The sequence below is a fragment of the Canis aureus genome, chromosome 11, assembly GCF_053574225.1.
Source record: "Canis aureus isolate CA01 chromosome 11, VMU_Caureus_v.1.0, whole genome shotgun sequence".
In the NCBI taxonomy this organism is placed as follows: Eukaryota; Metazoa; Chordata; class Mammalia; order Carnivora; family Canidae; genus Canis; species Canis aureus.
The window spans coordinates 14,432,247-14,456,958 of NC_135621.1; the positions used below are offsets into that span (position 1 = coordinate 14,432,247).

Below are 24,712 nucleotides of genomic sequence, written 5' to 3' on the forward strand. Positions count from 1 at the left end.
TTTATATAAATAAATAATTTGACTGCATTGTGGTAGGTTCTATAACGATAGTGATAGATAAAGATTTAGATGTACAGGAAGCGTTTGGGTTGAATTTTAGAGTGAGTAGGACTTTTCCAGACAAATGAAGGCCAGAGAAAGGGATTTCAGGGGAAATGATACCATGTCCAAAAGCATTAAGATGTGTAGTGTCACAGGCAACAGGAGCGAATGTAAGGAGCTTAATAGGCTTGGAAAGTGCATTTAGGGGAAAGTGTCGATGAACCTGAAGAGGTTGAACCAGATAATATAGTACTTGTGCTCCTATGCCGTGCTGAGTGTCTTAGACTTTATGTGTGGTGGAAGATTGACAGTCACATCAGTGTTTTAGAAAGACCAGTCTGGTGGCTGTGCAGAGGACAGACTTTTGCACCAGACCAGACAAGGGATGAAAGGAGCTTGGACAGAGGCAGAATTAGTGGAGGAAGGAAGGGAGGGAGTGGACATGAGACGTAAGGAAGTGGAATCCACCAACTCATAGACGTGCATAATGCATGACGGGGCAGGGTAAGAAGAGGATAGAACTGGATGATTGCAGCTTTCTGTCCTGGGTGAGTGTATTGGAGACAACATCAATAGGGGTGAGGGGGCCTCTGGGAAAGCTGCTGCTTTCCTGGTGCAAGTACCACCCTGCCTCCTGTTCCCACCCCGCTGTTCTGGGAGAAACACAGAGAGGTGTGGCTTAATGCCAGGAACGCAGAAACCACTGGGCAGCTTTGAGGCGACACGCATGAGGAAGGCCATCCCTACGTTGAAAAGAGTAGAGCACAAAGATGGAAAGAGCCAGCCGCCCAGCACCATCGTTGACCAGCTGCCCTCTCCCCGGCCTGCGGAGCCCTGGGTTTCTCATTATGTGAGATCGACACCACTTACCTGCTTACGTGCTTACCTTTGCGGCACATTTACAACTGATACAGCAGAGAACAACCGGTCGGTGTAGTTGACTTTCACTGTATCTTTGCATTTGATTTTGACTCACGAAGGCCTAAAACCAGATTTCTTTTGATATATTCATATGATGAATTTAGTTGTTTTGTTGGTTTCTAAGTTTTCCTCTGGTTTTTTATAGGACAAATGACTAAAGAAAAAGCCTCGTCTTTGCCAGCAGACCCCTTGGGATACATTTTCCTCTTGGGGAAAAATGTGTATATAAAGATAGGAATGGGTGTATTGAACAAACCCCATAGGAAAATTTTATTGAGTGTTGATATTAGGCTTGATAGGAAATGCAGTTTCTAATAGAGCTTTTTACTTTTGGTTTCTATTGACTGAAAAATATTTCTTATAAGGTGTCACTAAAGAAAAGACTGGTTCTGTAGTAAAATTTTAAAAGAACATACTGACCTTCTGTTAAGACGTTGAATCCAGTGATATATCTTGAGTCTTAAAGAATAAAACCGTGAATCTGGAATCTTACCCAAATCTTACCCAAATTGACATACACATTTGTGTCTGGTTACATATTAGGGGAGATTACATCAGAACTGCTAGCTCTCTGTAGTCTCAAAATGTGTACTTTTATTTAAAAAAAAAAAAAAGAGTAGTGACCACTGCGGCTTCTCCACGTGTGCCACGGAGTATGTGTGGAGTTCCCTGTGGTGGTTTTTCAAGATCTGACCTCCGAACAGCTGCACATTAGCTTCTGATATAAACCTGAGGGCTTGCTTCCTTCTGGTTATTCAGATTAGTCTTGTAACAGCTTTTATCATGTGGCAATAAAAGCTAAGAATTGGGTGCTATTAGGTTGCTTTTCCTTTAAGATCGTGGCTGCAGCCACCAAACAAAGCTTTGGTTGGGGTGGATTGGGAGAGACAAGTAGGTGACTGTGCAGGACAAGTAAGTGACCACATAGGACATGTAGGTGACCACACAGGACAAGTCAGTGACTGCAGGACAAGTCGGTAGCCGTGCAGGACAAGTCGGTGACTGCGCAGGACACGTAGGTGACCTCGCAGGACATGTAGGTGACAGCGCAGGACAAGTCAGTGACTGCTCAGGACAAGTCAGTGACTGTAGGACATGTCAGTGACCGTGCAGGACATGTAAGTGACAGCACAGGACAAGTCGGTGACTGTGCAGGACACATAGGTGACCTTGCAGGACATGTAGGTGACAATGCAGGACACTAGGTGACCACGTAGGACATGTAGGTGACAGCGCAGGACACGTAGGTAACAGTGCAGAAGTCGGTGACCACACAGGACACATCGGTGACTGTAGGCACAGAGTGGAACACTGTGCTAACCAGAGCCGTCTGGGGGACCGGCTGTGTGATCTCGGGCCGTGGCCCCGGGTGTCCCAGACTGGAGACAGCGAACCGTTCCCTCCCGCCCAGAGCGAAGCTTCCCGCGTTCTCGGGAACGATGCGGTGACCCGGGGCGCCTGTCCCTGCGGCAGCCCACCCTGGCCCAATGCTGCCAGCTGCCAGTGACCTACGTGGGAGAGGGGCGCCTCTGCAGGGACGGCAGGTGGGGCCGGGCAGGGGGACACGGAGTGGCTTCCTTTGGGGGCAACGGAAAAGGGCTGGGAACAAGCCCCGGTGCTGGTGCGTGACCGCAGGAGTGTCAGGAGCGCCAGGCACGCGTGTGTCCCAGGAGCCCTGCCCCAGGCTGTCGCATCAGGCGGGCAGGGGCTCCTGCCACCGCCGCTCCCCCGAGACCCCACGCTGGGCGCCTGGTGGCGGCGGCCCCAGCTCCGTGGGCTTCTCATTGGGCCCAATGGGCTGGTGGGTCCCACGTGCACTCAGCAGAGGGGAGGCCGGCGGCCTGGTCAAGGGCAGGAGGCTCAGGTCCTCCCTGTTCGGTGCCCACGGCTGCTTTTCCTGCTGCTTCCACTCTCCCCGGGCTATTCTGAACCTTGCCCCCGTCCCCCATCACATCTGCCACTTCTTCTCAGCAGGTGCTAGTGGGGTTGTGGCCCCCCCGGCTGGCCGGCCCCACTTGGCTCACTGATAACAGCCCGGGGGGCCTGGGCCCAGACCGACGCCTGGCGGCCCAGCGGGAGGCGCCCCAGCCCGGCCGACCCAGAGGGCTGCACCTGCGGGCCCAGCTCGCTGCTCCTGGCTGCGCGGCCGCTTGTGCCCCCGGCCCCCCTGAGCCCGCCCAGCGCCCTCCGGGGATGCTTGTCTACTCTTCCCTCTGTCCCCGAGGGACTGTGGCACGGGGGTCCCCCAGCTGCCGGGTGGCAGGCACAGGACTCAGACCCAAGCGCCCCGCGATCCCAGCCCAGGTCGGGGCGGGCGGCCCCTGGGGCCGCACTGAGCCCCACCTGGGACGCTGCTCCCGCACAGTCTCTAAACGTACCGCCAGGGACACAGTAACAGGAGGTGCAGGGCCAGAGGATGTGTGTCCTACGTGCTGTGTCCTTTCCCAAGAAGCTTGGATTCCAAACTCGCGTTCTACTTTCATGTCTGCTCAAAAGGCATCTCTTCCTTGCTTCCCTGGGCACCCTTTAGTACTCCTCTTTCATTACCTCTACTTGGTACAGATGTGCGTTGCATTTTTAAAAGATTTTAACGATTTTATTTATTCATAAGAGGCACAGAGAGAGGCAGAGACACAGGCAGGGGGAGAAGCAGGCTCCCTACGGGGAGCCCGACGCGGGACTCGATCTGGGGACCCCGGGATCACGCCCTGGGCTGAAGGCAGATGCTCAACCGCTGAGTCCCCCAGGCATCCCAAGATTTTCCTTATTTATTTGACAGAGAGAGGACACAATGAGGGGAGGGGCAGGCAGAGGGAGAGGGAGAAGCAGACCCCCCGTGGAGCAGGGAGCCCGAAGCTGGGCTCCATCCCAGGACCCTGGGACCATGACCGAGCCAAAGGCAGATGCCCCACCAACGGAGCCCCCTTGGCGCCCTTGTTCACTGCATTTGAAAATGCATTTCGACAATAAGCAAAGGCCACGTGTTGAGAGAGCATGTGGGGTGCATAGTGCGTCCCGTGGGCCGTCCCTGCCTCGAGCTGCCGCTGGCCGGAGAGCCCACGGACGGGTAGGTGTTCTACAATGTGGAATGACCACTGGGAAGAGCATTAGGCACCGAGGAAGTCTTTCAGGATGCTCAGTGGCATTCGTAGGGTGTCTTTGTGCTTTCAATGAGGAGGGGACTAATTTTGCACATCGTGACCGTCTACCCAGCCAGGCGGGGGGGTGGCCAGCCTTTATCTGTGCGTTCAGGTCAGCTCGGGCTAAGCTGTGCCAACAACCTGGAGGTCCGTAGCCCTAACAATGAGGATTTGTTTCCTGCTTACAGTCCCTGTCTGTCTTGGTCATACTCAGCTTTGCTCTGAGCCATTATGACTTCCAGACCCCAGCTGAAGGAGTGGCCCCCAACAGTCTCGTGGAGGAAGAGAAAACAGGTTGCCCCGGGAATACCCATGCCTATAATTTTTAGTGGTTTTCAAACCGTTTCTCACATTTGGTCCAACAGTCCGATGGCTGTTTACATATTTTTTCTTGAGTTTTGAGTATCACCCGTTACCAGGGTAAAATCAAGTCACTGATGCATCCGGGAGATACTTTACAATCGGCTCCTAGGATCTTCCTAATTGCTCAAGTCATAAAAATTCTGTGGTACCGTAAGCCACCGCTTTTTCACACGTATTTCTCTATATAGCCTCTGTTTTCCAAATAGCAGTTTGTCAGGAAGAGGGCTTTGCAATTAATGTAACTAATATACTCCGTGGAAGTAGTTCAGTGTACGTGCGGTGCACTTTTTCCAAGAGAGAGAACTGCCTAACAGATTATAACAAAAATGAATGTAAAGTTCTGATTCGTGTACTCCTTCCTAGTCATGTTAGGGGTTCGGACGAAGGCTCCATTGCCAGCCTCGGGAGAAGTGCTGACCTAGTCCCATCTCCCTGCTTGCAGCAACAAGGTATATATACTCTGCCAATTGTCTAAAAAAAAAAAACACATTTTAATAAAATGAGTTCCTAACAATTGGGAAACTTCTAGGATGAAATGTTGTAGCAGGAGGCAGCCCTGTCTCCTTTGAACTTGTATAATAGTTAAGGAGACATGGGACCCCCCTTCCCCACCACCCAGGATACATTTTCTGGATCCTCCTTCAGAGCTGCCAAAATTACGGAGCCATGCAATGCCAGAGGTAGAAAAGGGAATCAGCTGCGGGGACTGGTGAATTTTTCTTCACTGAGGATCTAGTTACAGGGAATTGGACTTCACAGAATCAGACATTACAGATGATTTCTTGGGAGTAAGTTGTGGAATGGGATACAGGATCCTTTTCCGAGGTTTGGGGAAGATGCAATGTCTCTGCCCCTGCTCAGACTACTTGGTTTTGGCTTCACCAGATGCCGGGGGCCTCTGCTCGGGTGCTGGGTCTGGGACAGGCCTTCGTGTGGGAGAGAAGTCTCCTCAAGCAGGATAAACCGCCGGGGTGGGGGGGGCAGGTGAGCTGAAGGAGCAAAACCCACCAGTGACCGTAGTTATGTGCCCAGGGCTGGTTTTTGACGGGCTGGAGAGAGATTTTAAAATAACTAAGCAGAGGGAGAGAAGACATTTTGTGATGACAAAAAGAGTAGTAAACATGATCACTTTCTCTCAGAAATTTTCTGGAAATAGTTGGCACAATCTGTGAAAATACAAGCAGATACACATGACTTTATGCAAATACATCTATGGCATTTATGATTTCAAACAAATACATGTGGGCCTTTGAAAGAATTCCTATGAAGTCTAAGATCTTGCTTCCTACCCGCCCAGCCCCCGCCCTACTTCCCCCAGAGTCGCTTAACTGAAAGTCTGTGGCATTGGATTTTCATTCCCTTCTCATCACACTAACATTTGCTGAGCTCTTTGAGTTTAGCACAGCTCTTCTAGGTGTGAGAACCATTGGCAGAAAAATCCGGGCTTCCTGGAGTTGGGCCGACCCAGAGACCACCATTCTTTGTGAGGGTATTTGCATTGAGTCAAGGGTGGGTGAATGAGCCCTCATTGCTCTGTCCCTACTGATGTTTTACCAGTTAAGGAACCCCTGCCATCTTGATTTTATGTCAAAAATCATGGGGAAGATGTTTCCCAACCTCCTTTTAAATGCCAGATTTCAACTGCACACACTGTGTCCAGTATTGTTCAGATGGTAAGAAGACAACGTTGACATTTGGGGAGGGGGGATTCCTTACCCGCCTTATTTCCTTGAGAACCAAATTGTGAAGCTCTTGCCAACCTTACAAACACCCAATGGAATCCCTGCTCATATGCATATTTTGGGTGCATCAGTGTGTTTGTCATTTCTCCCTGGAAACGGTTTCTCACACCCACGTTGCAAGTGTGTGATCTGTGATTATATCCTCTGCTAGTTTTCAGTGTCCTCTGTGCATGGAGCAAGGGCTGAGAACATGAGTTAGCTTAGGGAAATGATAGAAAATGTGGTTGTTGGATTGATCTTTCCGAAGTCTTTCCCCATGTGCAGTGGCAATGCTGAGTGTAACCCATGGCTTCCTTCCTCCCAGACAGTGGAGTAAGTTTGAGCAGTAGGATCTCAGGATCATGATATTAGATGGACATAGAAGACACTGGCTCAATTTTTTAATCCCTTGGGTATCATCTTATTTAATTTCAAAGGGGAGCCTCTACCCTGTTTTTGAGGATTTTGAGGAAAAAAAAGCACATAATTACTTTGCTCACTGATTATCCTTTCAGTGTGTGCTTTCTGTAAGAAGAGCTTCTCTACTTTGGGTATTGGCGTCCCAAAGTGAAGAAGAGGCCCTGTTGTTTTGTTTTGAGCAGTGATGGGGAATATGGGATGTCCTGGTTCAATCAGTGCTGTTGTTTCTAGTCTCTTCCAGCCCTGGCTTGTTTAGGAAGTCCCTTCTGTGTCACAGTATTCTCAGACATGCTAGGTTACAATGTGTATTAGTGATGTTTAAGAATCAGTTCCTCTAAATAAGGAGTTGAAAAACTGAAGAGTATTTTGAGCATTAATATCATAAATCAACATTTCCATTTTCTGAGGATGTTTCTCCAGGAATAGGTGTTGCTGAGATGCAAAATGGGCTCTGAAAGACTTCCTTTGGGAACACAGTGACCTACCCGTACTTAAATTTTCCCACTTCTTGCTAAAATCTAATTTAATAACACATTATTGATCTTCAAATGTGAGAAAAACAAGTGTATGAAACAGCATGAGTTTTTAAATAGTAAAATGGATTGAATAGAAACTGTGAAACTTTATTAAATAGAAGTAAAAGGATCAGAAATCAATGGTATTAAAATGACACACAGATCTCTTCAACCTATATGCTTGTTATCTCTATTTCTACATGTGGAAATTCTACCTCGGTTTTAAAATTCAGAATTAAACAAAAGATCTGAAGATAGTTGATGGAGAAAAAGTCTAGGAAGGTCAAACTTACGACGTAGCATAGGATTGTCTTTAAAATCAAGATGGAGAAAAAAAAAAAATCAAGATGGAGAATTGCTAGTGACATTGTTTCCTGAAAGATCTAAGTAAAGAAGAACTGAGAATCTTTGGACACTTGCTAATGAATAAAACTGAAAAGGATGTAGCAAAGATGTACTACTAAGACAGAAAGGAAATCTGATAGAAAATAAGGTGTCAGTTTCTTAGGGAGGATTTCCATGAAATATTGTATTAAAATTGGGAAGTTCCATGATGACGTGGTTAGGACAAGCCCGTAGTGAGGGAAGTGGTGGGGCTCTAAGTAGGCAAAGGCACAATGGAAGGAAAATGGTGTAGATGAAGAGAAGTGTTAATATCTTTAGGCAGGTGTGTCTTGTCTGTAAATGCCTTTATCATAATAAAAGGGCAAAGATTGAGAAAATAATGAAAAAAGTAAATATCTTTTAGCATATATTTATTGTTTTTAATTGAAGTGTAGTTGGCATGTACCATTATATTAGTTACAGGCGTCCCATGTAGTGATTCGACAACTATATGCATCATGAAATGCTCACCACAGTCAGCACGGTTGCCTTTTGTTGCCATGCAGAGCTATTAGAATACTCTTGACTATATATTTCTTGTGCTGTGCTTTTGATCTCGGTGGCTGGCTGGCTTATTTGTTTGTTTGTTTGTTTGTTTGTTTGTTTGTTTATTTATTTAATAATCGCAAATTCGTACCTCTTCGGATTTCTTGTAATTCAGGTTAGGGTAATAGACATCATCATCTAATGCTTTGTTTTGGATGCTTCGGTTGATGCTTTAATTCTGAAGGACTAATTAGGGCAAGGAGTAGAACACATGCATTAGTGAAGAACTATTTATAATATAGGCTAGCAGTTGACAGTAGTGCAGTTGTCTAAATACTAGCTTCCAGATATATGTGCATCCTAATCCCCACGGATTTGTGTCACCTTATGGTACCACATGTGGTAAAAGGGACTTCTGCAGGTGTGATTAAGTAAAGGAATTTGATATGGCAAATTACACCCTGAATGTAATTGCAGGATTCTTTTTTTTTTTTTTTAATGATTTTATTTATTTATTCGTGACAGACACAGAGAGAGGGGCAGAGACACAGGCAGAGGGAGAAGCAGTTTCCCTTCGGGGAGCCCGATGTGGGGCTTGATCCTGGGACCTGGGGTTACGCTCTGAGCCAAAGGCAGATGCTCAGTGGTTTAGCGCCGCCTTAGCCCAGGGCCTGATCCTGGAGACCTGGGATCGAGTCCCACGTCGGGCTCCCTGCATGATGCCTGCTTCTCCCTTTGCCTGTGTCTCTGCCTCTGTGTGTGTGTCTCTCTCATGAGTAAGTAAACAAAGGCAGATGCTCAACCGCTGAGTCACCAGATGCCCCCACAGGATTCTTTAGAAGAGGGAGGAGGTCAGAGGAGTATGGATGTGTCCAAGGAAGTGAGAGGTTGGAGTGATGTCAAGAAGGGGCCATGAACCAAGGACTGTAGGAAACTTTTAGAAGCTGGAAGAGGCAAGGAAACAGATTCTCTCCTAGAGCATTCAGAGGGAACAGCCCTGCCAAGCACCTTCACTGTAGCCCAGTGAATCAGACTTCCGACCTCCAGGACTGTAAGGGAAGAAATTTGCATTGATTTAAGCCACTAAATGTGTTACCACAGCAGGGAAAACGCACCTGTAGTGATTTATAGATGGGTCTAAGTGTAACTATTACCTGTAAGGCTGTGAGCTTTCCTTCAACTCTGAACTTTGAAAAATGCTACAAGTTTTCAAAAAATCTGGTCCTGTGTTGTTATGTGTGTTGTTATGTTTGCGGGTTGACAAATACATTCTGGTTTCCAAGGTTAGGAAGCTTGGATATGGACCTGAAATGAAGCTGTAGTGAGAGAACTCAACTGGGTCTCTATGTAGGGTCATCTTTACCCCTCACATCGAACACTTTAACTTTGGACCCTTCCCGTCCCCGCATGCGTGGGGTTTTCCCCCTACACCAAACGATTCTCCACAATACCAGCCTGCTGTCCTGCAATGGAATTCAATTCAGACACCATCTACGGGTAGATAGTGTCAGATCCCACAGGTTAAGGGCTCAGTCCCGTAAGACTGCCCCCACATCAGATGCCAGGTACGAGTAGCAGGTCCCCAGGCTACAGATTGGAAGTCCCCATGACTTTCTCCTCAGGTTGGATTAATTTTCTAGAGTGGCTCATAGAACTCCAGAAAAACACACACACCAACTAGTTTGCCTAAAGATATGATAAAGGAGCAGCCAGATAAAGAGACAGGGTGAGGTGTGGGAGGGTCCTGAGCTCAGAAGCGTCTGTCCTTGTGGAGTTGGGGTGCATCCCCCTCCTCGTGTGCATGTGTTCACCAAACTAGCTCACTGAACCCGGCGATCCTGGGATGTTTACGGAGGCTTTCTTACATAGGCGTGACCGATTATTAATTCAGTTTCCAGCCTCTCTCTAGAGAAGTGGGAGGTGGAAGGAGGGTGGTGGGGCTAAGATCCAAGCTTCCAATCATGGCTTGGTCTTTCTGGTGACCACCCCCATCCAGGGGCCCTCCAGGTGCCTTCCTAGAGTTTCCTCATTAGAACTAAGGATGCTCCTAGTGCTCTTAACTCTTTGGGATTTTCAAGGGTTTTAGGAGCCCTATGTCAGAAACCAGGGCCAGAGACCAATATGGATGTGCCTTACTGTCTCGCAGAGGCCATCCATGTTGTGTATGGTTTTATAGGAAAATGCTTTCTACATAAAAACTCCCCTTTGATCTTTCTAATAAGGGTTTTCTTTCCCATTTTACAAATGAGGAAGCTGAGGCTTGGTGAGATAAGTCACAGGCCCAAAGTCATTGGCGAGTCACAACTCCCACCCCGTCTTATGGAAATCCAGAGCCAGTGTTCTCTCTAGGGACCCAGAGCTCTGTGTTGGACCCGTGAGTCTCCGTCTGGGGACTTCATTGTCCTGAGAAAGCAATGATGATGCGATGAAAATTTCACAGAGCCATATTCTTTCCACTTTAATAAGAAAAGGAAAGGTGGAAAGTCATTCCTGTTTTGGAAGGAGGAACACTCTTGCCTGGGGTTTTCCTGTAGCCAGCAGAGGAAGTCTCTTAGAAGCACCATCTCTCTCTTTTTAAAAAAGATTTATTTATTAATTTTTAGATAGAGATAGAGAAAGCGAGCATGAGTGAGCAGGAGGAGGGGCAGAGGGAGAAGGAGAGAGACTCAAGCAGACTTCTCCCTGATTGGGGAGCCCGACGTGGGGCTCCATCTCCCGACCCTGAGGTCATGATCGGAGCCAAAACAGCCAGAGGCTTACACCAACTGAGTCACCCAGGCGCCCCAGAAATGTCATCTCTTATGGTCTCCTTGCTGTTCTGGCTTTCAGCTGTCCTGGTTTGGTTCATAATTTATTTTAATAACAATAAATTTATTATATATTATAAAATAACTTCTTTTAATTAATATTTTAAATATATGAGTATTTTTGCTTCATGGAGGAGATGAGAAAAGTGAGATTTGATTAGTTCTAGGTTCTCTCTGTTAACACCCATGTCATTCATCCTAAGAATGGAGCCTGTCTTTTTTTTTCTTGTTCTGATTCTTCATTTAAACGCAGCTTTTATCACTGTTTTCGTTGTCTGCAGCATTTTTCCCCAGCCTCCTCTTGTTCTGATTTTGCCTTGCTGGCCTTGTGCTTGTGGCTTCATGTCACTGTTGTTTACTTGTCCATGGTTTTGGGCCCTCCCTTCCACCCTTTTACACACCTCCTTGAGGGACTCTCAGTCCAGCCTTGTGCTGTTCTTTAGGTGGCTCTTCTCTCTCCTTGAGGTCATTGCAGTTGTTTGGTGAAGGTTTCTTGGAAGACTCCTATTATAAAGACAACACTTGCATACAACGTCAGACCTAGTGGCACCTGGGTGGCTCAGTAGTTGAGCATCTGCCTTTGGCTCAGCACGTGATCCCAGAGTCCTGCGATCGAGTCCCGCATCAGGTTCTCCACAAGGAGCCTGCTTCTCCCTCTGCCTGTGTCTCTGCCTCTCTCTGTGTGTCTCTCATGAATAATAAATATCTTTAAAAAAATAAATAAAAAATAAAATGTCAGAACACAATAGGGGCTTATACTCAAAGACTAGAGAGCAACAGATTTCTGTTATTTATCAAATGAAGAATGTTTTCATATAAATATATTCCCAGCAGCTCTCATGGTAATCCATCCACATAAATTGGCAGGATAACTGAAAAATGAAAACAAGAGGTAGAGGTGGAATATTTGAGTAGAACAAATGACTGCTATAGTGAATGGAAACTCTTAAATTCTGAAAGAAAATATCCTAAATTATGCTCCCTATTTAAAAATTTTTTTAACCCTGCAGGGAAAAGAACTGCCTATTCCATTTGCTTTTTTTTTTTTTTAATGGGAATATATCTGAAGAGTACATTCACAGATGTTTAATTGCCTAGTCAAGAGTTACACACATCCAAAATTTTAATAGACACTAATAAATAACCATTCAAGAAGTTATACCAGGTTACACTTGGTAACAGAACTTTTATAGTTCTTGTTTCCACACACACCCCAGAAATGAATATTATCAGCTTTTAATTTTTGCTAATTTGATAGGTAAAACATGGTATCATTTTTTAATTTGCTTTTCTTCATTACTGAATGAAATCAGGCATCTTTACATATGAATATTAGCTATGGGTCTTTGTGGAGGTTTTTTTTTTTGGCTTACAGAAATGTTTACATTTCTCTAGTTGGATCACCCATTTTTCCTTATAATTTCTGCATTTTATGTCTTACTCAGAAATTAGGGTAATCAGGAGTGCCTGGATGGCTCAGCCTGTTAAGTGATTGAATCTTGATATCGGCTCAGGTCATGATCTCAGGGTCGTGGGACGGAGCCCGGCAGTGGGCTTCCCCCTCGGTGGGGAGTCTGCTTGGGGTCACCTCTTCCTCTCCCTCTGCCAGTCCCCCTACTTGAGCACACACGCACAGACACTCTCTCTTTCTCTCTAAAATAAACAAATAAATCTTCAAAAAAAAAAAAAAAACAAATCAGGGTAATCAGAAATTTGCCAAATTTAGCAAATGAAACTATAAGACACCAGTTAAAGTTTAATTTCTGATAAACTGAATAATTTCTTAGTATAAGTAAGTCCAGTAGTAGAATATTTGGACATACTTATACAAAAAAACAAAACAGCAAACCTCACAAAACCATCAGAAAGACTTTTATTTTCTTATTCCAAAGTTATTTCTCAAAATTCTAGTGTTCTACGCAGTCATGCTTTGTTTTTTTTACAATTAAGTTTTTGATGTATCTGGATTTTCTGTTTCTTTTTAAAATTTCTTTTTTTTTTTTATGGGCCAAATAAGATGGGGAGCAAATGTTTCTTTTTCCTCCAAATGATCAGTATTGTCCCAACACAATTTATTGAATAACCTGTCTTTCCCACACAGATTTAAAAAGGTATTAGTAAAATAAATACATAAATTAATTAAATGGTATTGAATTTTCACTTTAAAATCGAAACTACAGGGCCACCTGGGTGGCTCAGATGGCCAGGCGACTGCCTCTGGCTCAGGTCAGGGTCTCAGGGTCCTGGGATTGAGCCCCACATTGGGCTCCCTGCTCGGTAGGGAGCCTGCTTCTCCCTCCCCTCCCTGCTCATGCTCTCTCTGTCTCTCAAATAAGTAAATAAAATCTTTAAAAATAAATAAATAAAACTGAAACTGCAAAGTAGGTCCACAAGGTGAGAGCTGGTATGAGAATTATCTTTGTCTCAAATACAGGAATGTAGATGTCTTCTTTTCTGCAGTGTATTTTTCCTGAAAGCCCAGATTTCAGCAGCTTGGCCAGAAACCACTTGTAGCCCCATGTGGAATCAATGACCTCTCTGGTCACTCAGAGACACCGCAGACCAAACTACGCTGAAGAACAGCAATACTTTTTTTTTTTTTTAAGATTATATTTATTTATTCATGAGAGACACAGAGAGAGAGAGGCAGAGACACAGGCAGAGGGAGAAGCAGGTTCCATGTAGGGAGTCCAATTCAGGACTCGATCCCAGGACCCCGGGGTCACGCCCTGAGCCACCTAGGTGTCCCAGCAATACTGTTCTTAAGAAAAGCTCACAGGAATTGCCAGACCCAAACTGTCATCTAGTTTACAGAACCCGTCACTTCTGCGGTGACCTCAGCCAGCCTGAGTGGGGCTCTCCAGCCTCCTGGGCCTCCACGCAGGTGGCTCCGGAGCAGCTCGCAGAGGCTGCTGGAGGAGCAAAGGGATTTTATATAAATCTAAAAATCTAATGCTGTTTCTTAGATCTAATCTCAAAGAATACTTAGACAGCTTAAAAATTCTCTTTCCATTTTTTCCCAGTGGGAGAACAGCCATGGATTTATAATTAATAAAACCTTTTTGATACCAGGTGCCTCAGGTTCAGATGGGTCCATGGCTTTGCGTGCTCACTTCGGCAGCACATATACTAAGATTCATTGGTTTGCTTTTGGTTCTTTTTTTAAAGATAAAAAGTCATAAGCATTTTCTTGGATCGTGGGTCTTGACGACGGCCCCCTCTCTCTTTCGGAGAACCCCAGAGAGAGCCTCACAGGCCGGGATTGTCCCTAATGCGATCCTGACTGCAGGCTTCTCTGAGTCAGGTTGGGAAAATGTCATATATAGGAAATGATCACCACCCAGTGTGACTGGCACCTTAAAGGAAGCTGTTGTCCCAGGAGCTCAGGGACACAGGGGTCTCCCCTGGCCTCTGCCTTCAAGACCCCCGCATTAACCTCTCAGAAAACATGCGTGGGCCACCAGGGTGATTTCCTGTTGTTAAATGATGGCTTGGGGGCTAAACTGAGGGGGAAACGTCCCTTTGTGTTCCTAGACATTAGTATTACTGATTTTTTCCCCCTCCATACACTATTAGAATCGAAAGGAATCATTTGTTCGTTAAACCTGTTGTTTCTTAACATTGCCACCCTAGGCCGACCTTTAGAGAGGACTGGGAGGCTGACGACGGAGGGCACAGAGGGCCCCGGGGGAATGAAGACATCTGTACCCAAAGAAATGATCATTTTTGGGACACCTACCTGGGTGACTCAGTGAGCTCAGCGTCTGCGTCTCGCTCAGGTCATGGTCTTAGGGCCCTGGGATCGAGCCCCGCATCGGGCTCCCTGCTCAGAGGGGAGCCTGCTTCTCCCTCTCCCTCTGCCTCTCCTCCTCACTTGTGCTCTCTCTCCCTCATGTGAGCTCCCTGTCTCTCAAATAAATAAATAGAATCTAAAAAAAAAGAAAAAAGAAATTATAACTTGATCAAAGGAATTTCCTGTGACTTCAGCCAGTCTTTGCAGAGGATATTTGCAAAAAATATGTCACTGCCAACATTTTAAAAATCCTCTTCTGATTTGTAAATCAATTTTGTAATAATCATTACCACCTCTTACTGAATATTAAATGCTTGCCATTAGGCAGTCAGCTGCCCATACCGCTCATATACATGATCTCATTTACTCCTCAAGACTACCCTGTAAGGCAGATATTATTATTCCTGCTTTACAGATGAAGAAATTAAGACATGGAGGGATTAAATATTTTTCTTATTTTTTTTCCTTTGGATTAAGTATTCTTTTCTTTTTTGAAGGTTTTATTTACTTTTTTTTTTTTTTTTTAAGGTTTTATGTATTTATTCACGAGAGTCACAGAGAGGCAGAGACACAGGCAGAGGGAGAAGCAGGCTCCTCTCAGGGAGCCCGACATGGGACTCAATCCTGGGTCTCCAGGATCATGCCCTGGGCCGAAGGCAGACACTTAAATGACTGAGACACCCAGGGGCACCTGGATAAAGTATTTTTCTTAAAATCATGCAGTTAGCAAGTTGCAAATCCCACATTTAAACCCAGGTTCATGTTCTGATACCCCACCCTCCACTTGCAAAGCTACTTAGGACTCACCATCAGGGTGGACCTCGTATAAATTTATAACTAATTCAACCCTTTGCTCCAAAATAACACACCTGCCGGTTTGCTGTATTTCTTGCCAAAGCCAAATGCAAATTTTTCTCCCTAGAAACCGCAGGTCTGCGGCCTGATTTAATTTCCTCCATGAAGAACAGGCAAGCCTGAGGATTAACTCTGTATTATTAAATATCACAACTCTTGAGTTCACCTATTGGAGAAAGTAGTTGAGGAAGTGTAAGGATATTTATAACATTTATAGATTTCTACGCAGTCTTTCATCCATAGATAGGAACCATGTGTGGAGCAAAGCTATGATGTCGACATAGTACTTCTCAAGCTTTTAAAAGCCCTTATCCCAACGTCATTGCTGAAACCGAGTGGGCAAAAATGGGCTCGTGATAGAACAAATCATTACAAAGAAGACTGCAAAGGGTCTCTACGTTCTGGTTTCTGTATTCCCACTGTAATTTATAACATAACTTGGTAGAGCTTTCAGACTAGCTGTTCAAGTGCCTTCCTGTGGTCATATAAAAAGACAAGCACACTTTTCTCTTGCCAAGGTTTAAAAATTACTCCAAACAGCAACTACACACATTGGCTAATTACTCTCAATAAGGACAGCTTTATGCCAAAACCAAATCCAGTGTTTTTTATCAGCCAACCTTCAACGTCTCTTGGTAGGAAAGAATCATTTTGAAATCTCTTAAAAATCAGCAATCAACAGTTCAAGTCATAATTCAGTCCCCTTCTAGAAAGCCCAGAGCACAGAGTTCTTGCTAAAAAAAAAATAGTTAATGATACCCACATCAAGGTTTTCTAGTTTAGAAGTCAGCGGTCTGCGATTCCTGCCTGAAAACCCTCTATGACAGTCGCCTCTTAACTCATGGCGTTTCTACTCAGTACCTGTTGATCCATTTATTTGAGACCTCAGAGAAAACTTTCCAAGGCTGTCTGAAACCTAGCCCCAAGTAGACAAAATTACCTGGGAATGCATACATGTTGGGTCTTCGGTTTTCATTACAAAATATCATTTTGTCACTTCTGTGTCAGGAATCTAATGTGACAATAGACTCAGCGAGTAGCATAGAATGCTTGTCATTGAGTTCAGTCTCGAATGATTGGCTCTTCAGTTATTATAAAAAACCAAACTGATACATTTGATATTTAAAAGCTTTAAGTCAGTAATTCCCAGATGTGAGTAATTATTGGTATGGCCTGGAAAGCTGTTTAAAACCTCAGCCTGGGGGCGTCTGGGTGGCTCATTTGGTTAAGTAGCCAACTCTTCATTTTGGCTCAGGTCATGATCTCAGCGTCCTGGGATCCAGCCCCAGGTCCTGCCCCCCGACACAGTGGGGAGTCTGCTTGTCCCTTTCCCTCTGCTCCTCCCCGACTTGTTTTCTTTCTCTCTAAAATCAATAAATCTTTAAAAAAAGAAGGAGAGGGGGAGGGGGAAGTGGAGGTGGAGGTGGTGGTTGTTTCTACTTCTTGTAGGATCTCCTGGAGAAAGGATTTGGAAGTAGATCATCTCTCCATTGGTACCGTTACCATTGTGGGATACCAGTAACTTACCATTCAGTTCAGATTTTTATATGAAGTGGTTGAGATAAGTTTAAGAAAATTTTCCAGCCGAAGGGGTGCCAGGGTGGCTCAATCGGTTAAGAAAATTTTCCAGCCCATTAAAAAGAGAAGTCCACCATTTTCCCTCCCCGTCAACCAACAGAACAAGTTATTGAGAGATGGAAGGAATCTCATTTGGTGAGAAAAAGTCAAAGGGAATGTATTCTTTTTTTAGAGGGAATGTATTCTTTATATTTAGGATAATATACACCAAATCTTCATCTTTTTTAATCTGGTACAATGAGGTCTACTGCTGACCTGTGTGTGGGGTGCCTTTTAGCCAATTAGACTAAAGGCCCCCTCTGACCAAATCTAGCCTCAGGGCAACATTTCTACCCCCTACCCCTACCCTACCTCCATCGCTCCCCACAGCCACCCCTTCTCTCCTCCTATCTTACCCCAGGACACCCTTCATTACTGTACATTCTGACCCAAAGTACATGGAGGCCAAGAAAGTAACCTGGACGTGAGACTTAATGAGGCAGTTTCAGAAATAGCCAGCTAAGTCACTTTGTTTCACTCCAAATTTTTTTCAACTATTAGAGCTTTACACAGTGCTTCCTAGACTTGATTATGTATTAGAATCACCCAGGAGCTTCTCAAAAATGCAGATGTCTGGATCCCACAGCTTATATTCTGAGGCAGCCAACCAGGACCTGAAATTCGGGAAGTTGCATTTCAACAAACCACCAGAGGCGGTTCACATTTGAGAAAAGCCAGCTGATGGGTAAATAGTACAGGTTTAAAAGTCATACAGACAGGGTTTTGAGTCACCGTGTTATTATTTTATGTTGTGTGATCTTGAGCAAACGAATCTTTTCTTGCCTCAGTTTCTTTGCTTGCAAAATGACATTTTTCCATCACGGGGTTATTTTAAGCATCAAGCGAGAGCAAACACCCTACTAGAGCACCTGGAGGGTAGTAAGGAGGTAATCAATGCTAACTATTTAATAATATACCTACAATATACTTCTAAGGCTCTACTCAGGGTAGGTCCAGCCCTTAGGAAAGTATTTCTAAGGGTACTTGAAGTGCTTTCCCTTGTTTTATGATACTTGTACCACCCCCCCTCAGGATTTAAAAGTGTTTTCCATTAGTATTTCTCCACATCCCCAAATAAATCCCTTGCTTACTTTTTTGAAGTCCTCAGATACAGAGTAATCACCCTCTTTTTTGAATCTTGCCTACATTCTCATCACTATCCTGATTACACCACATCATATTCAGATTTCATCAGGCCATTTATCCAGTTTGCCAAGTACTGAAAATAGTAATTTTGTAGGGGGTGTGAGAGGGGCAGAGGGAGAGAGAATCTTAAGCAGGCTCCATGCTTAATGTGGAGCCCGATGCAGGGCTCAGTCCCAGGACCCTGAGATCAAGACCTGAGCAGAAAATCAAGAGTCGGATGCTTAACCAACTGAGACACCCAGCCCCCTGAAAATAGTAATTTTTTTTTGAAAATAGTAATTTTTCTTAAAGTTCTCCTTCAGTCCTACCATTATAGAATTATGGAAAACTGAATTCTAAACCCAGAGCTGCCTGATAAAATTGGAGGAAACTGGGGTAGGAGAGTGCTTTAAATTAAGACACTGAAGTTCCGATTTGAATGAACCAGACTTTGTGTATTTTTAAGGATTTTATTTATTTGACAGAGAGAGAGAGTGCGTGCACAAGCAGGGGGAGGCGCAGAGGGAGAGGGAGAAGCAGGCTCCCCGCTGAGCAGACACAGGCTCCTTCCCAGGACCCCGGGGGTCATGACCTGGGCCCAAGGCATACGCTTAACGAGCTGAGCCGCCCAGGGACCCCAATGAACCAGACTTTAACTGTGTCACAAGGATCAATTTAGAGATAATCTCAGTCAATCCTATTAACTGAATGAACTTCAGCATTACTGTGCAGAGTGCAGAGCAATCCGTTTTCCCTACAGGGAAGGAAAAAACTCCCTCTACCCTTCTTAGATTCCCAGGCAGGGCTCTGTAAATTAGGATGACAGAAACCAGATTAACAGGAGATGTTCCTTAACCGGCGCACCTGGCACTTGGCACCTGGCACCTGGCGTGCCCGTGGGAATGCTCAGGAGGCCGCTCCAAGAGGCTGTTAGAGCTCGGGCTTTGCTGGCATCTTTAAGAGAAAGATGTTTCTAGACATCTTTAAGATCTCAGATCATTAAGATCATTAAGATCTGTTTCTAGAGGAGCGACAAGGCAAAGGAAGAGGACTTTGCGTTTGTAGGGCAGCAAGCTGTAGGAAGGTGAATGTATGGGGGAGCCCAGCGGAAGTGGGGGGACTAGATAGGACAGTTTGTTAGATAGTTTACCGTGGTGCCATCTCTGGGCCCATAAAGGTCTAGAATGGTCTCCAGTGATTAACTTGTTCTTCCTGGAAGAGAGACAAAGAGGGACCCCTTTCAAAAGTTTAGTCCTGCTTTTAGGGGAATAGGAGGAGGGCAGAGAGCTTTTCTTTCTTTCTTTCTTTCTTTCTTTCTTTCTTTCTTTCTTTCTTTCTTTCTTTCTTTCTTTCTTTCGATTTATTTATTCTAGAGAGAGAGAGAGATTGAGCAGGGCAAGGGCACAGAGAAGGAGGGAGGCAAGCGGACTGACTCCCTGCTGATACAGAGCCCCAACTGGGGCTCGATCCCAGGACCTGCGATGATGAGTGAGCAGAGAGCAAGAACCGGACACTTACCTGTCGGAGCTGGGCCGGCCCCAAAGAGCTTTTCCTATTACCTGTTTCCTCTCAGTTGCCTTCAGCTCCAAACCATCCTTGAGCCCAGAGAGCCTCCTCCACCGCCCCTCCTTTCCATTGCAGGATACAGGGGGGGCATTTTAAAGCTGCGTGAATTGGAAGCAGGCACTAATTATTTTGAAAGAGATGTGAAGATTTTTATATAGTATCTCCCCCTCAAAGAATGCTTCCGAAGCTATTGCAAAGTCAACAAAGCTATCTCAGGTGAATGAGGTTTCATTGTTTGAAATATGAAAATTTTGCCTCAAGGGCTCTTACGGCAGGTGGAATGTCAAGAAGTTTCTAAATAACACACATACCTGGGTCCAGGTTTTTCAGTTATTTTCACTCTCCTTTTTACTTGAATTCCTTTTTAATGACGTGTTTCAGAGAATGCGTAAGAGTGGTCCAACCCCATCCTCTATGGCTGTTTTCCTGACTCACTTGTACGACATCGTGGGAAAGGATTCAGTGCCAACACTAGTGACTGGGGAAGGAACGCAAAAGAGGACACCCACTGAAGCATTGTACTGGGAAATTAACTGCAAGACACTTATGGAAATTACATGCAAATTAATTAAAATAGTGTTCAAAATGCAAGTCCTCTTCACTCCCCACTCTTTTTTTTTTTTTTTTTTTTTTTTTTACCATCTTAACCATTTGGAAGTGTGTACGGTTCTGGGCTTTACGTACATTCACATTATCGTGCACCCTCGCCCTTTCCAGGAAGAGCCCAGTACATCTTCGTCCGATAGATTCCGGGGAAGCAGAACAGTCTCAGAAAGAAGGGGAGGAGGGCAGAGGGGAAAGGAAGGGACGGAGGAAGACTTTCCCAAGACTGCTTAAAAAAAAAAATCAATTACGCTATAGTTTGTTTTTTTTCTGAGTACAGTTGGCACACACTGTTACATGAGTTGACGTGCATGGCATAGTGATTCAAACTCTACGCGTGATGCTGTGCCCACCCCGAGTGTAGCTCTTGTCTGCCCCACACAGCCCCCGTGCAGTGCTGCTGACTGCGATCCCCAGGCCGTGCCCGCTTTCCCCATGCCTGTGCACCCCCTAACTGGAAGCCTGTGTCACTCACCCCCCCCATCACCCATTTTGCTCATCTCCCCCCGCCTCCTCTCTGGCAAGCAACAAAGTCTTATAGGCCTGATTCTGCTTTCTGTTCATGCTTTTGTTTCGTTGTATAAATGCCACACGTAAGTGAAATCAGATAGTATTTGTCTTTGTCTCACTTATTTCACTTGGCATTACACCCTCTGGGTCCATCCATGTCGTTGCAGGTGGTGAGATCTCATCCTTTTCTATGGCCATATAACATTGTATATATGGGGGTACCGCATCTTCCGTATCCAGTTGTCTGTGGATGGGCACGTAGGCAGCTTCCATATCCTAGCTCCTGAAAACAGTGTTGCAGTAAATAGAGTGTCTACGTATCTTTCTGAATAAGTGTTTTCTTTTTCGTTGGGCAAATGCACATATTGGATCATATGATATTCCTATTCTTAATTCTTTGAGGAACCTCCATAACCGTTTTCCAGCGGCTGCACCAGTCTACATTCCCACCGGCAGTGCGGGAGCGATCCTTCTCCTCCGCGTCCTTGCCAACACTTGTTATTGTTGTCTTTTTGATTTTAGCCATTGTGACAGGTGTAAAGTGGTGTGTCATCATGGTTTTGATTTGCATTTCCCTGATGATGAGCGATGTTGAGCATCTTTTCAGGTGTCTGTTGGCCATGCGTATTTCTTATTTTGGAAAAATGTCTGTTCAGGTGATGTTTAATCATGTTATTTACTTATGCTGATGTTTAATCAGGTTATTTACTTATTTATTTATTTATTTAAGTGTTGAGTTATAGAAGGTATTTTTTTTTTATGATTTTATTTATTTATTCATGAGAGACTCAGAGAGAGGCAGAGACACAGGCAGAGGGAGGAGAAGCAGACTCCATGCAGGGAATCCAATGCGGGACTCGATCCCAGAACTCCAGGATCATGCCCTGTGCTGAAGGCAGATGCTCAACTGCTGAGTCACCCAGGCGGCCCTATCAGTTCTTTATATATTTTTGATGTTAATCTTCTGTTGAATATAATTTGCAAATAGATTCTCCTATTCAGTATTTTGTACTTTTTTTGTTGTTTTGTTGATGGCTTCCTTCACTTTGCAAAAGCTTTTTATTTTGATGTAGTTGTAGCAATCCTGAGAAATCCAGAATAAAGCTAGAAGTATCACAATTCCGGATTTCAAGATGTACTATATTCCAAAGCTATTTCAATCAAAACAGCATGGTACTGGCATAAAAATAGACATGTAGGTCAATGGAAGAGAATAGAGAGCCTAGGGATAAGCCCGCAATCGTATGGTCAATTAATCTGACAAAGGAGGCAGGAACATACAATGAGAAAAACACAGTCTCTTCAATAAATGGGAAACATGGACAGCTATATGCAAAAGAATGAAACCAGACCAGTTTCTTACACCATACACAAAAATAAACTCCAAATGGATTAAAGACCTAAATGTGCGATCTGAAACCAAGACAGCTTTTACTTTGCACATTTGGGTAGAGACAGCTGACAGCTGGGAAAAGAATTGAGGCAGTGCTGGGGGTTGGGATTTCAAAGACTGAAGAAAATGACTTCATCTGTATTGTGTCCTGACTATATTTGGACCTAGGCCTCTACTTTCTTACACTCAAGGCTTGAAGTTCCTTGAAATTTTGCAGGGGTAACACGCTGCAGAAATTTCCAGCCATCTAGAGCAAGTGGTTATTTAGCAACATCCATGTGTAGCAACATCTATGTGTAGAATAATGACAAAGTCAAGGGCCTTACAGGAGAAAACAATGTGTGCGTTAATATATATCACAAATGAACGATAGCACGAGTCTTGAAGACCATGTATTGCTACAGGAATTCAGGAAAAAGAGTAACGTCTACAAGCTTGAATACTTTTTACTTAAAAATTTAGTACGAATTTTAACTGAAATAAGATGAAATAAAAGATCAATAAATATCTCTATGTGCCAGATCTAGAGTGTTGCACAAAAAAAAAGCAAGGATTTTGTCATTTCAAACCTAATCTTCAAAACTGTTTTTGTTAGTGCCGCATGATGACTGCATTACAGGTAGAAGAGAAATACCCAACATTCTTTGTCAGTCTTCTGGAAGAACGGGTCTTGAATTATGAGAGTGATGATTAGCGAGAGCTCCTCAAGAATGCATTTCTTTGTTAAGTGCCCGGCCCTTGTACTCTACAGCCTCTGATGGTCTCAAGGGCAATCAGACTAATTATTCTACATCATCTTCTTCCTTGCCTGGAGGAAGCGCTGCTGCTCTAGTATAACAGAACAAATCCTCCTGCGGGTGAAGTGGAAATATCTTGCAAAATGTAAACCTCTTGTATGAAAGCTGAATTCCCAGGCTCTCTCCCTAATGGCCCGAGGTGAGAGATCGTGGCTTGTGGAACGCGTCTCATCTTCACTTCCTGAGGATGAGACCAGTGCTGTAGTTGAAAATAGAGCCCTGCATTGATAAGATAGAAATATATTGCTAAGACTTTGCAAAATTTATCAAGAAAGCAGTCAGTGGTTTAACATGAGGGCTAATCTCTATCCTCTTCCCCCAACAAGAAGCATGGAAAAATGCATGAAATCTAACCATTCATTTGTCTGTTCGTTAATGAAATCTAACCATTCTCTTGTCTGTTCATTAATAAAAACCTTCACATAATGGAGCTGAGTCAACTTGAAGGCTACGCCATAGACCTCTCTGATTAAATTCACACAGTGACATTAGCTGACTGTTTTTGTGAAATTGAGATCATTTGTGTCCTGCCTAAGTGCCGAGGTCTAGTTTGGGTTTGAGAATGTCAACCCACATGCCACTTTGACCAGCAGACATTAAAGGGTGAGTGAGAAAATGGAATATGCTAAACAGCTTGAAATGGAAGAAAATAACGTAAATGATTGCTACGCTTTTGACATTTCACAACGTGTAAATTATGTTATCAATAGTATGCAGTTTGTACCATTACTTGATTCAAGACCTCAGAACTTTCTGTAATGGATTTGAACCTCAAAATACAGTATGTATAGCCAGAGCGAGGTTTTCACTCTCCATAATGATTATTCCCTTTGGGCTAGAAAGCAAGTCGGGCTGCAGGTTGCAGAGTTATGCGATGCCAAGGCAGCTGACCACTCTTTCTCTCCTGTTCTCTACTGTCTTGCAGACCAGACGATGTGCTCCTGCACCGCACGCATGATGAGATTGTCCTCCTGCATTGCTTCCTCTGGCCCCTGGTGACATTTGTGGTGGGCGTTCTCATTGTGGTCCTGACCATCTGCGCCAAGAGCCTGGCAGTCAAAGCAGAAGCCATGAAGAAGCGCAAGTTCTCTTAGAGGGGAGTGGTTTTGTGGAAAGCAAAGCACAGAAGCTGCGCTCATCGGCACACATCTACCTACAGAGCCTGTTTCCTGGCACAGGAGATGGAAGGGGCCGTGAGAGGTCTCCGAGAGGCTCCTGCCTCGATGGCAGCAGAAACAGGCACAACTGGAAGGCTTGGATCCTCCTAGATTGTGTGCCATGTGTCGTAGCGATGGCTAAAGGGTCAAGCTCTTAACCCAATGGAGTAACCATTTCAGAAAATCCTATAAGACGTTAATTTTCTTTGGAAAGTAACAGTATATAATTGTACAGTGTAGTATACGAACCATTATGATTTATGCTACTTAAAAATATTAAAATAGAGTGGTCCGTGGTTTTTTTTTTTTTTTCCTATTTCCTTTTTTTTTTTGTGCTTAGAACACCAGAGATTTAGAAAAGGGGGTCTGGTGGGTTTCATTTGAATCTGCTAGATTAAACTTGCACTTAGAGCTAAGGACCCCTGCACAGGTCTTCACCTCACAATAGGATCCTTACTCTCTATTATTAAAGAACACTTTTTACCTCCTGCTTGAAA

At 44.5% G+C, this 24,712-nt stretch overlaps 1 protein-coding gene across 1 annotated transcript in view; it reads left to right on the forward strand.

Moving 5' to 3' along the window:
• Positions 1-24,511, forward strand: part of KCNMB4 (potassium calcium-activated channel subfamily M regulatory beta subunit 4) — a 59,170-nt gene extending 34,659 nt beyond the window's left edge. Inside the window, exon 3 of the mRNA XM_077913828.1 lies at positions 23,984-24,511. Within this exon, the coding sequence (XP_077769954.1) occupies positions 23,984-24,152 (169 nt within the window). The 3' untranslated portion in view covers positions 24,153-24,511. The remainder of the gene's footprint in view (positions 1-23,983) is intronic.
• The last annotated feature ends 201 nt before the right edge of the window (positions 24,512-24,712 follow it).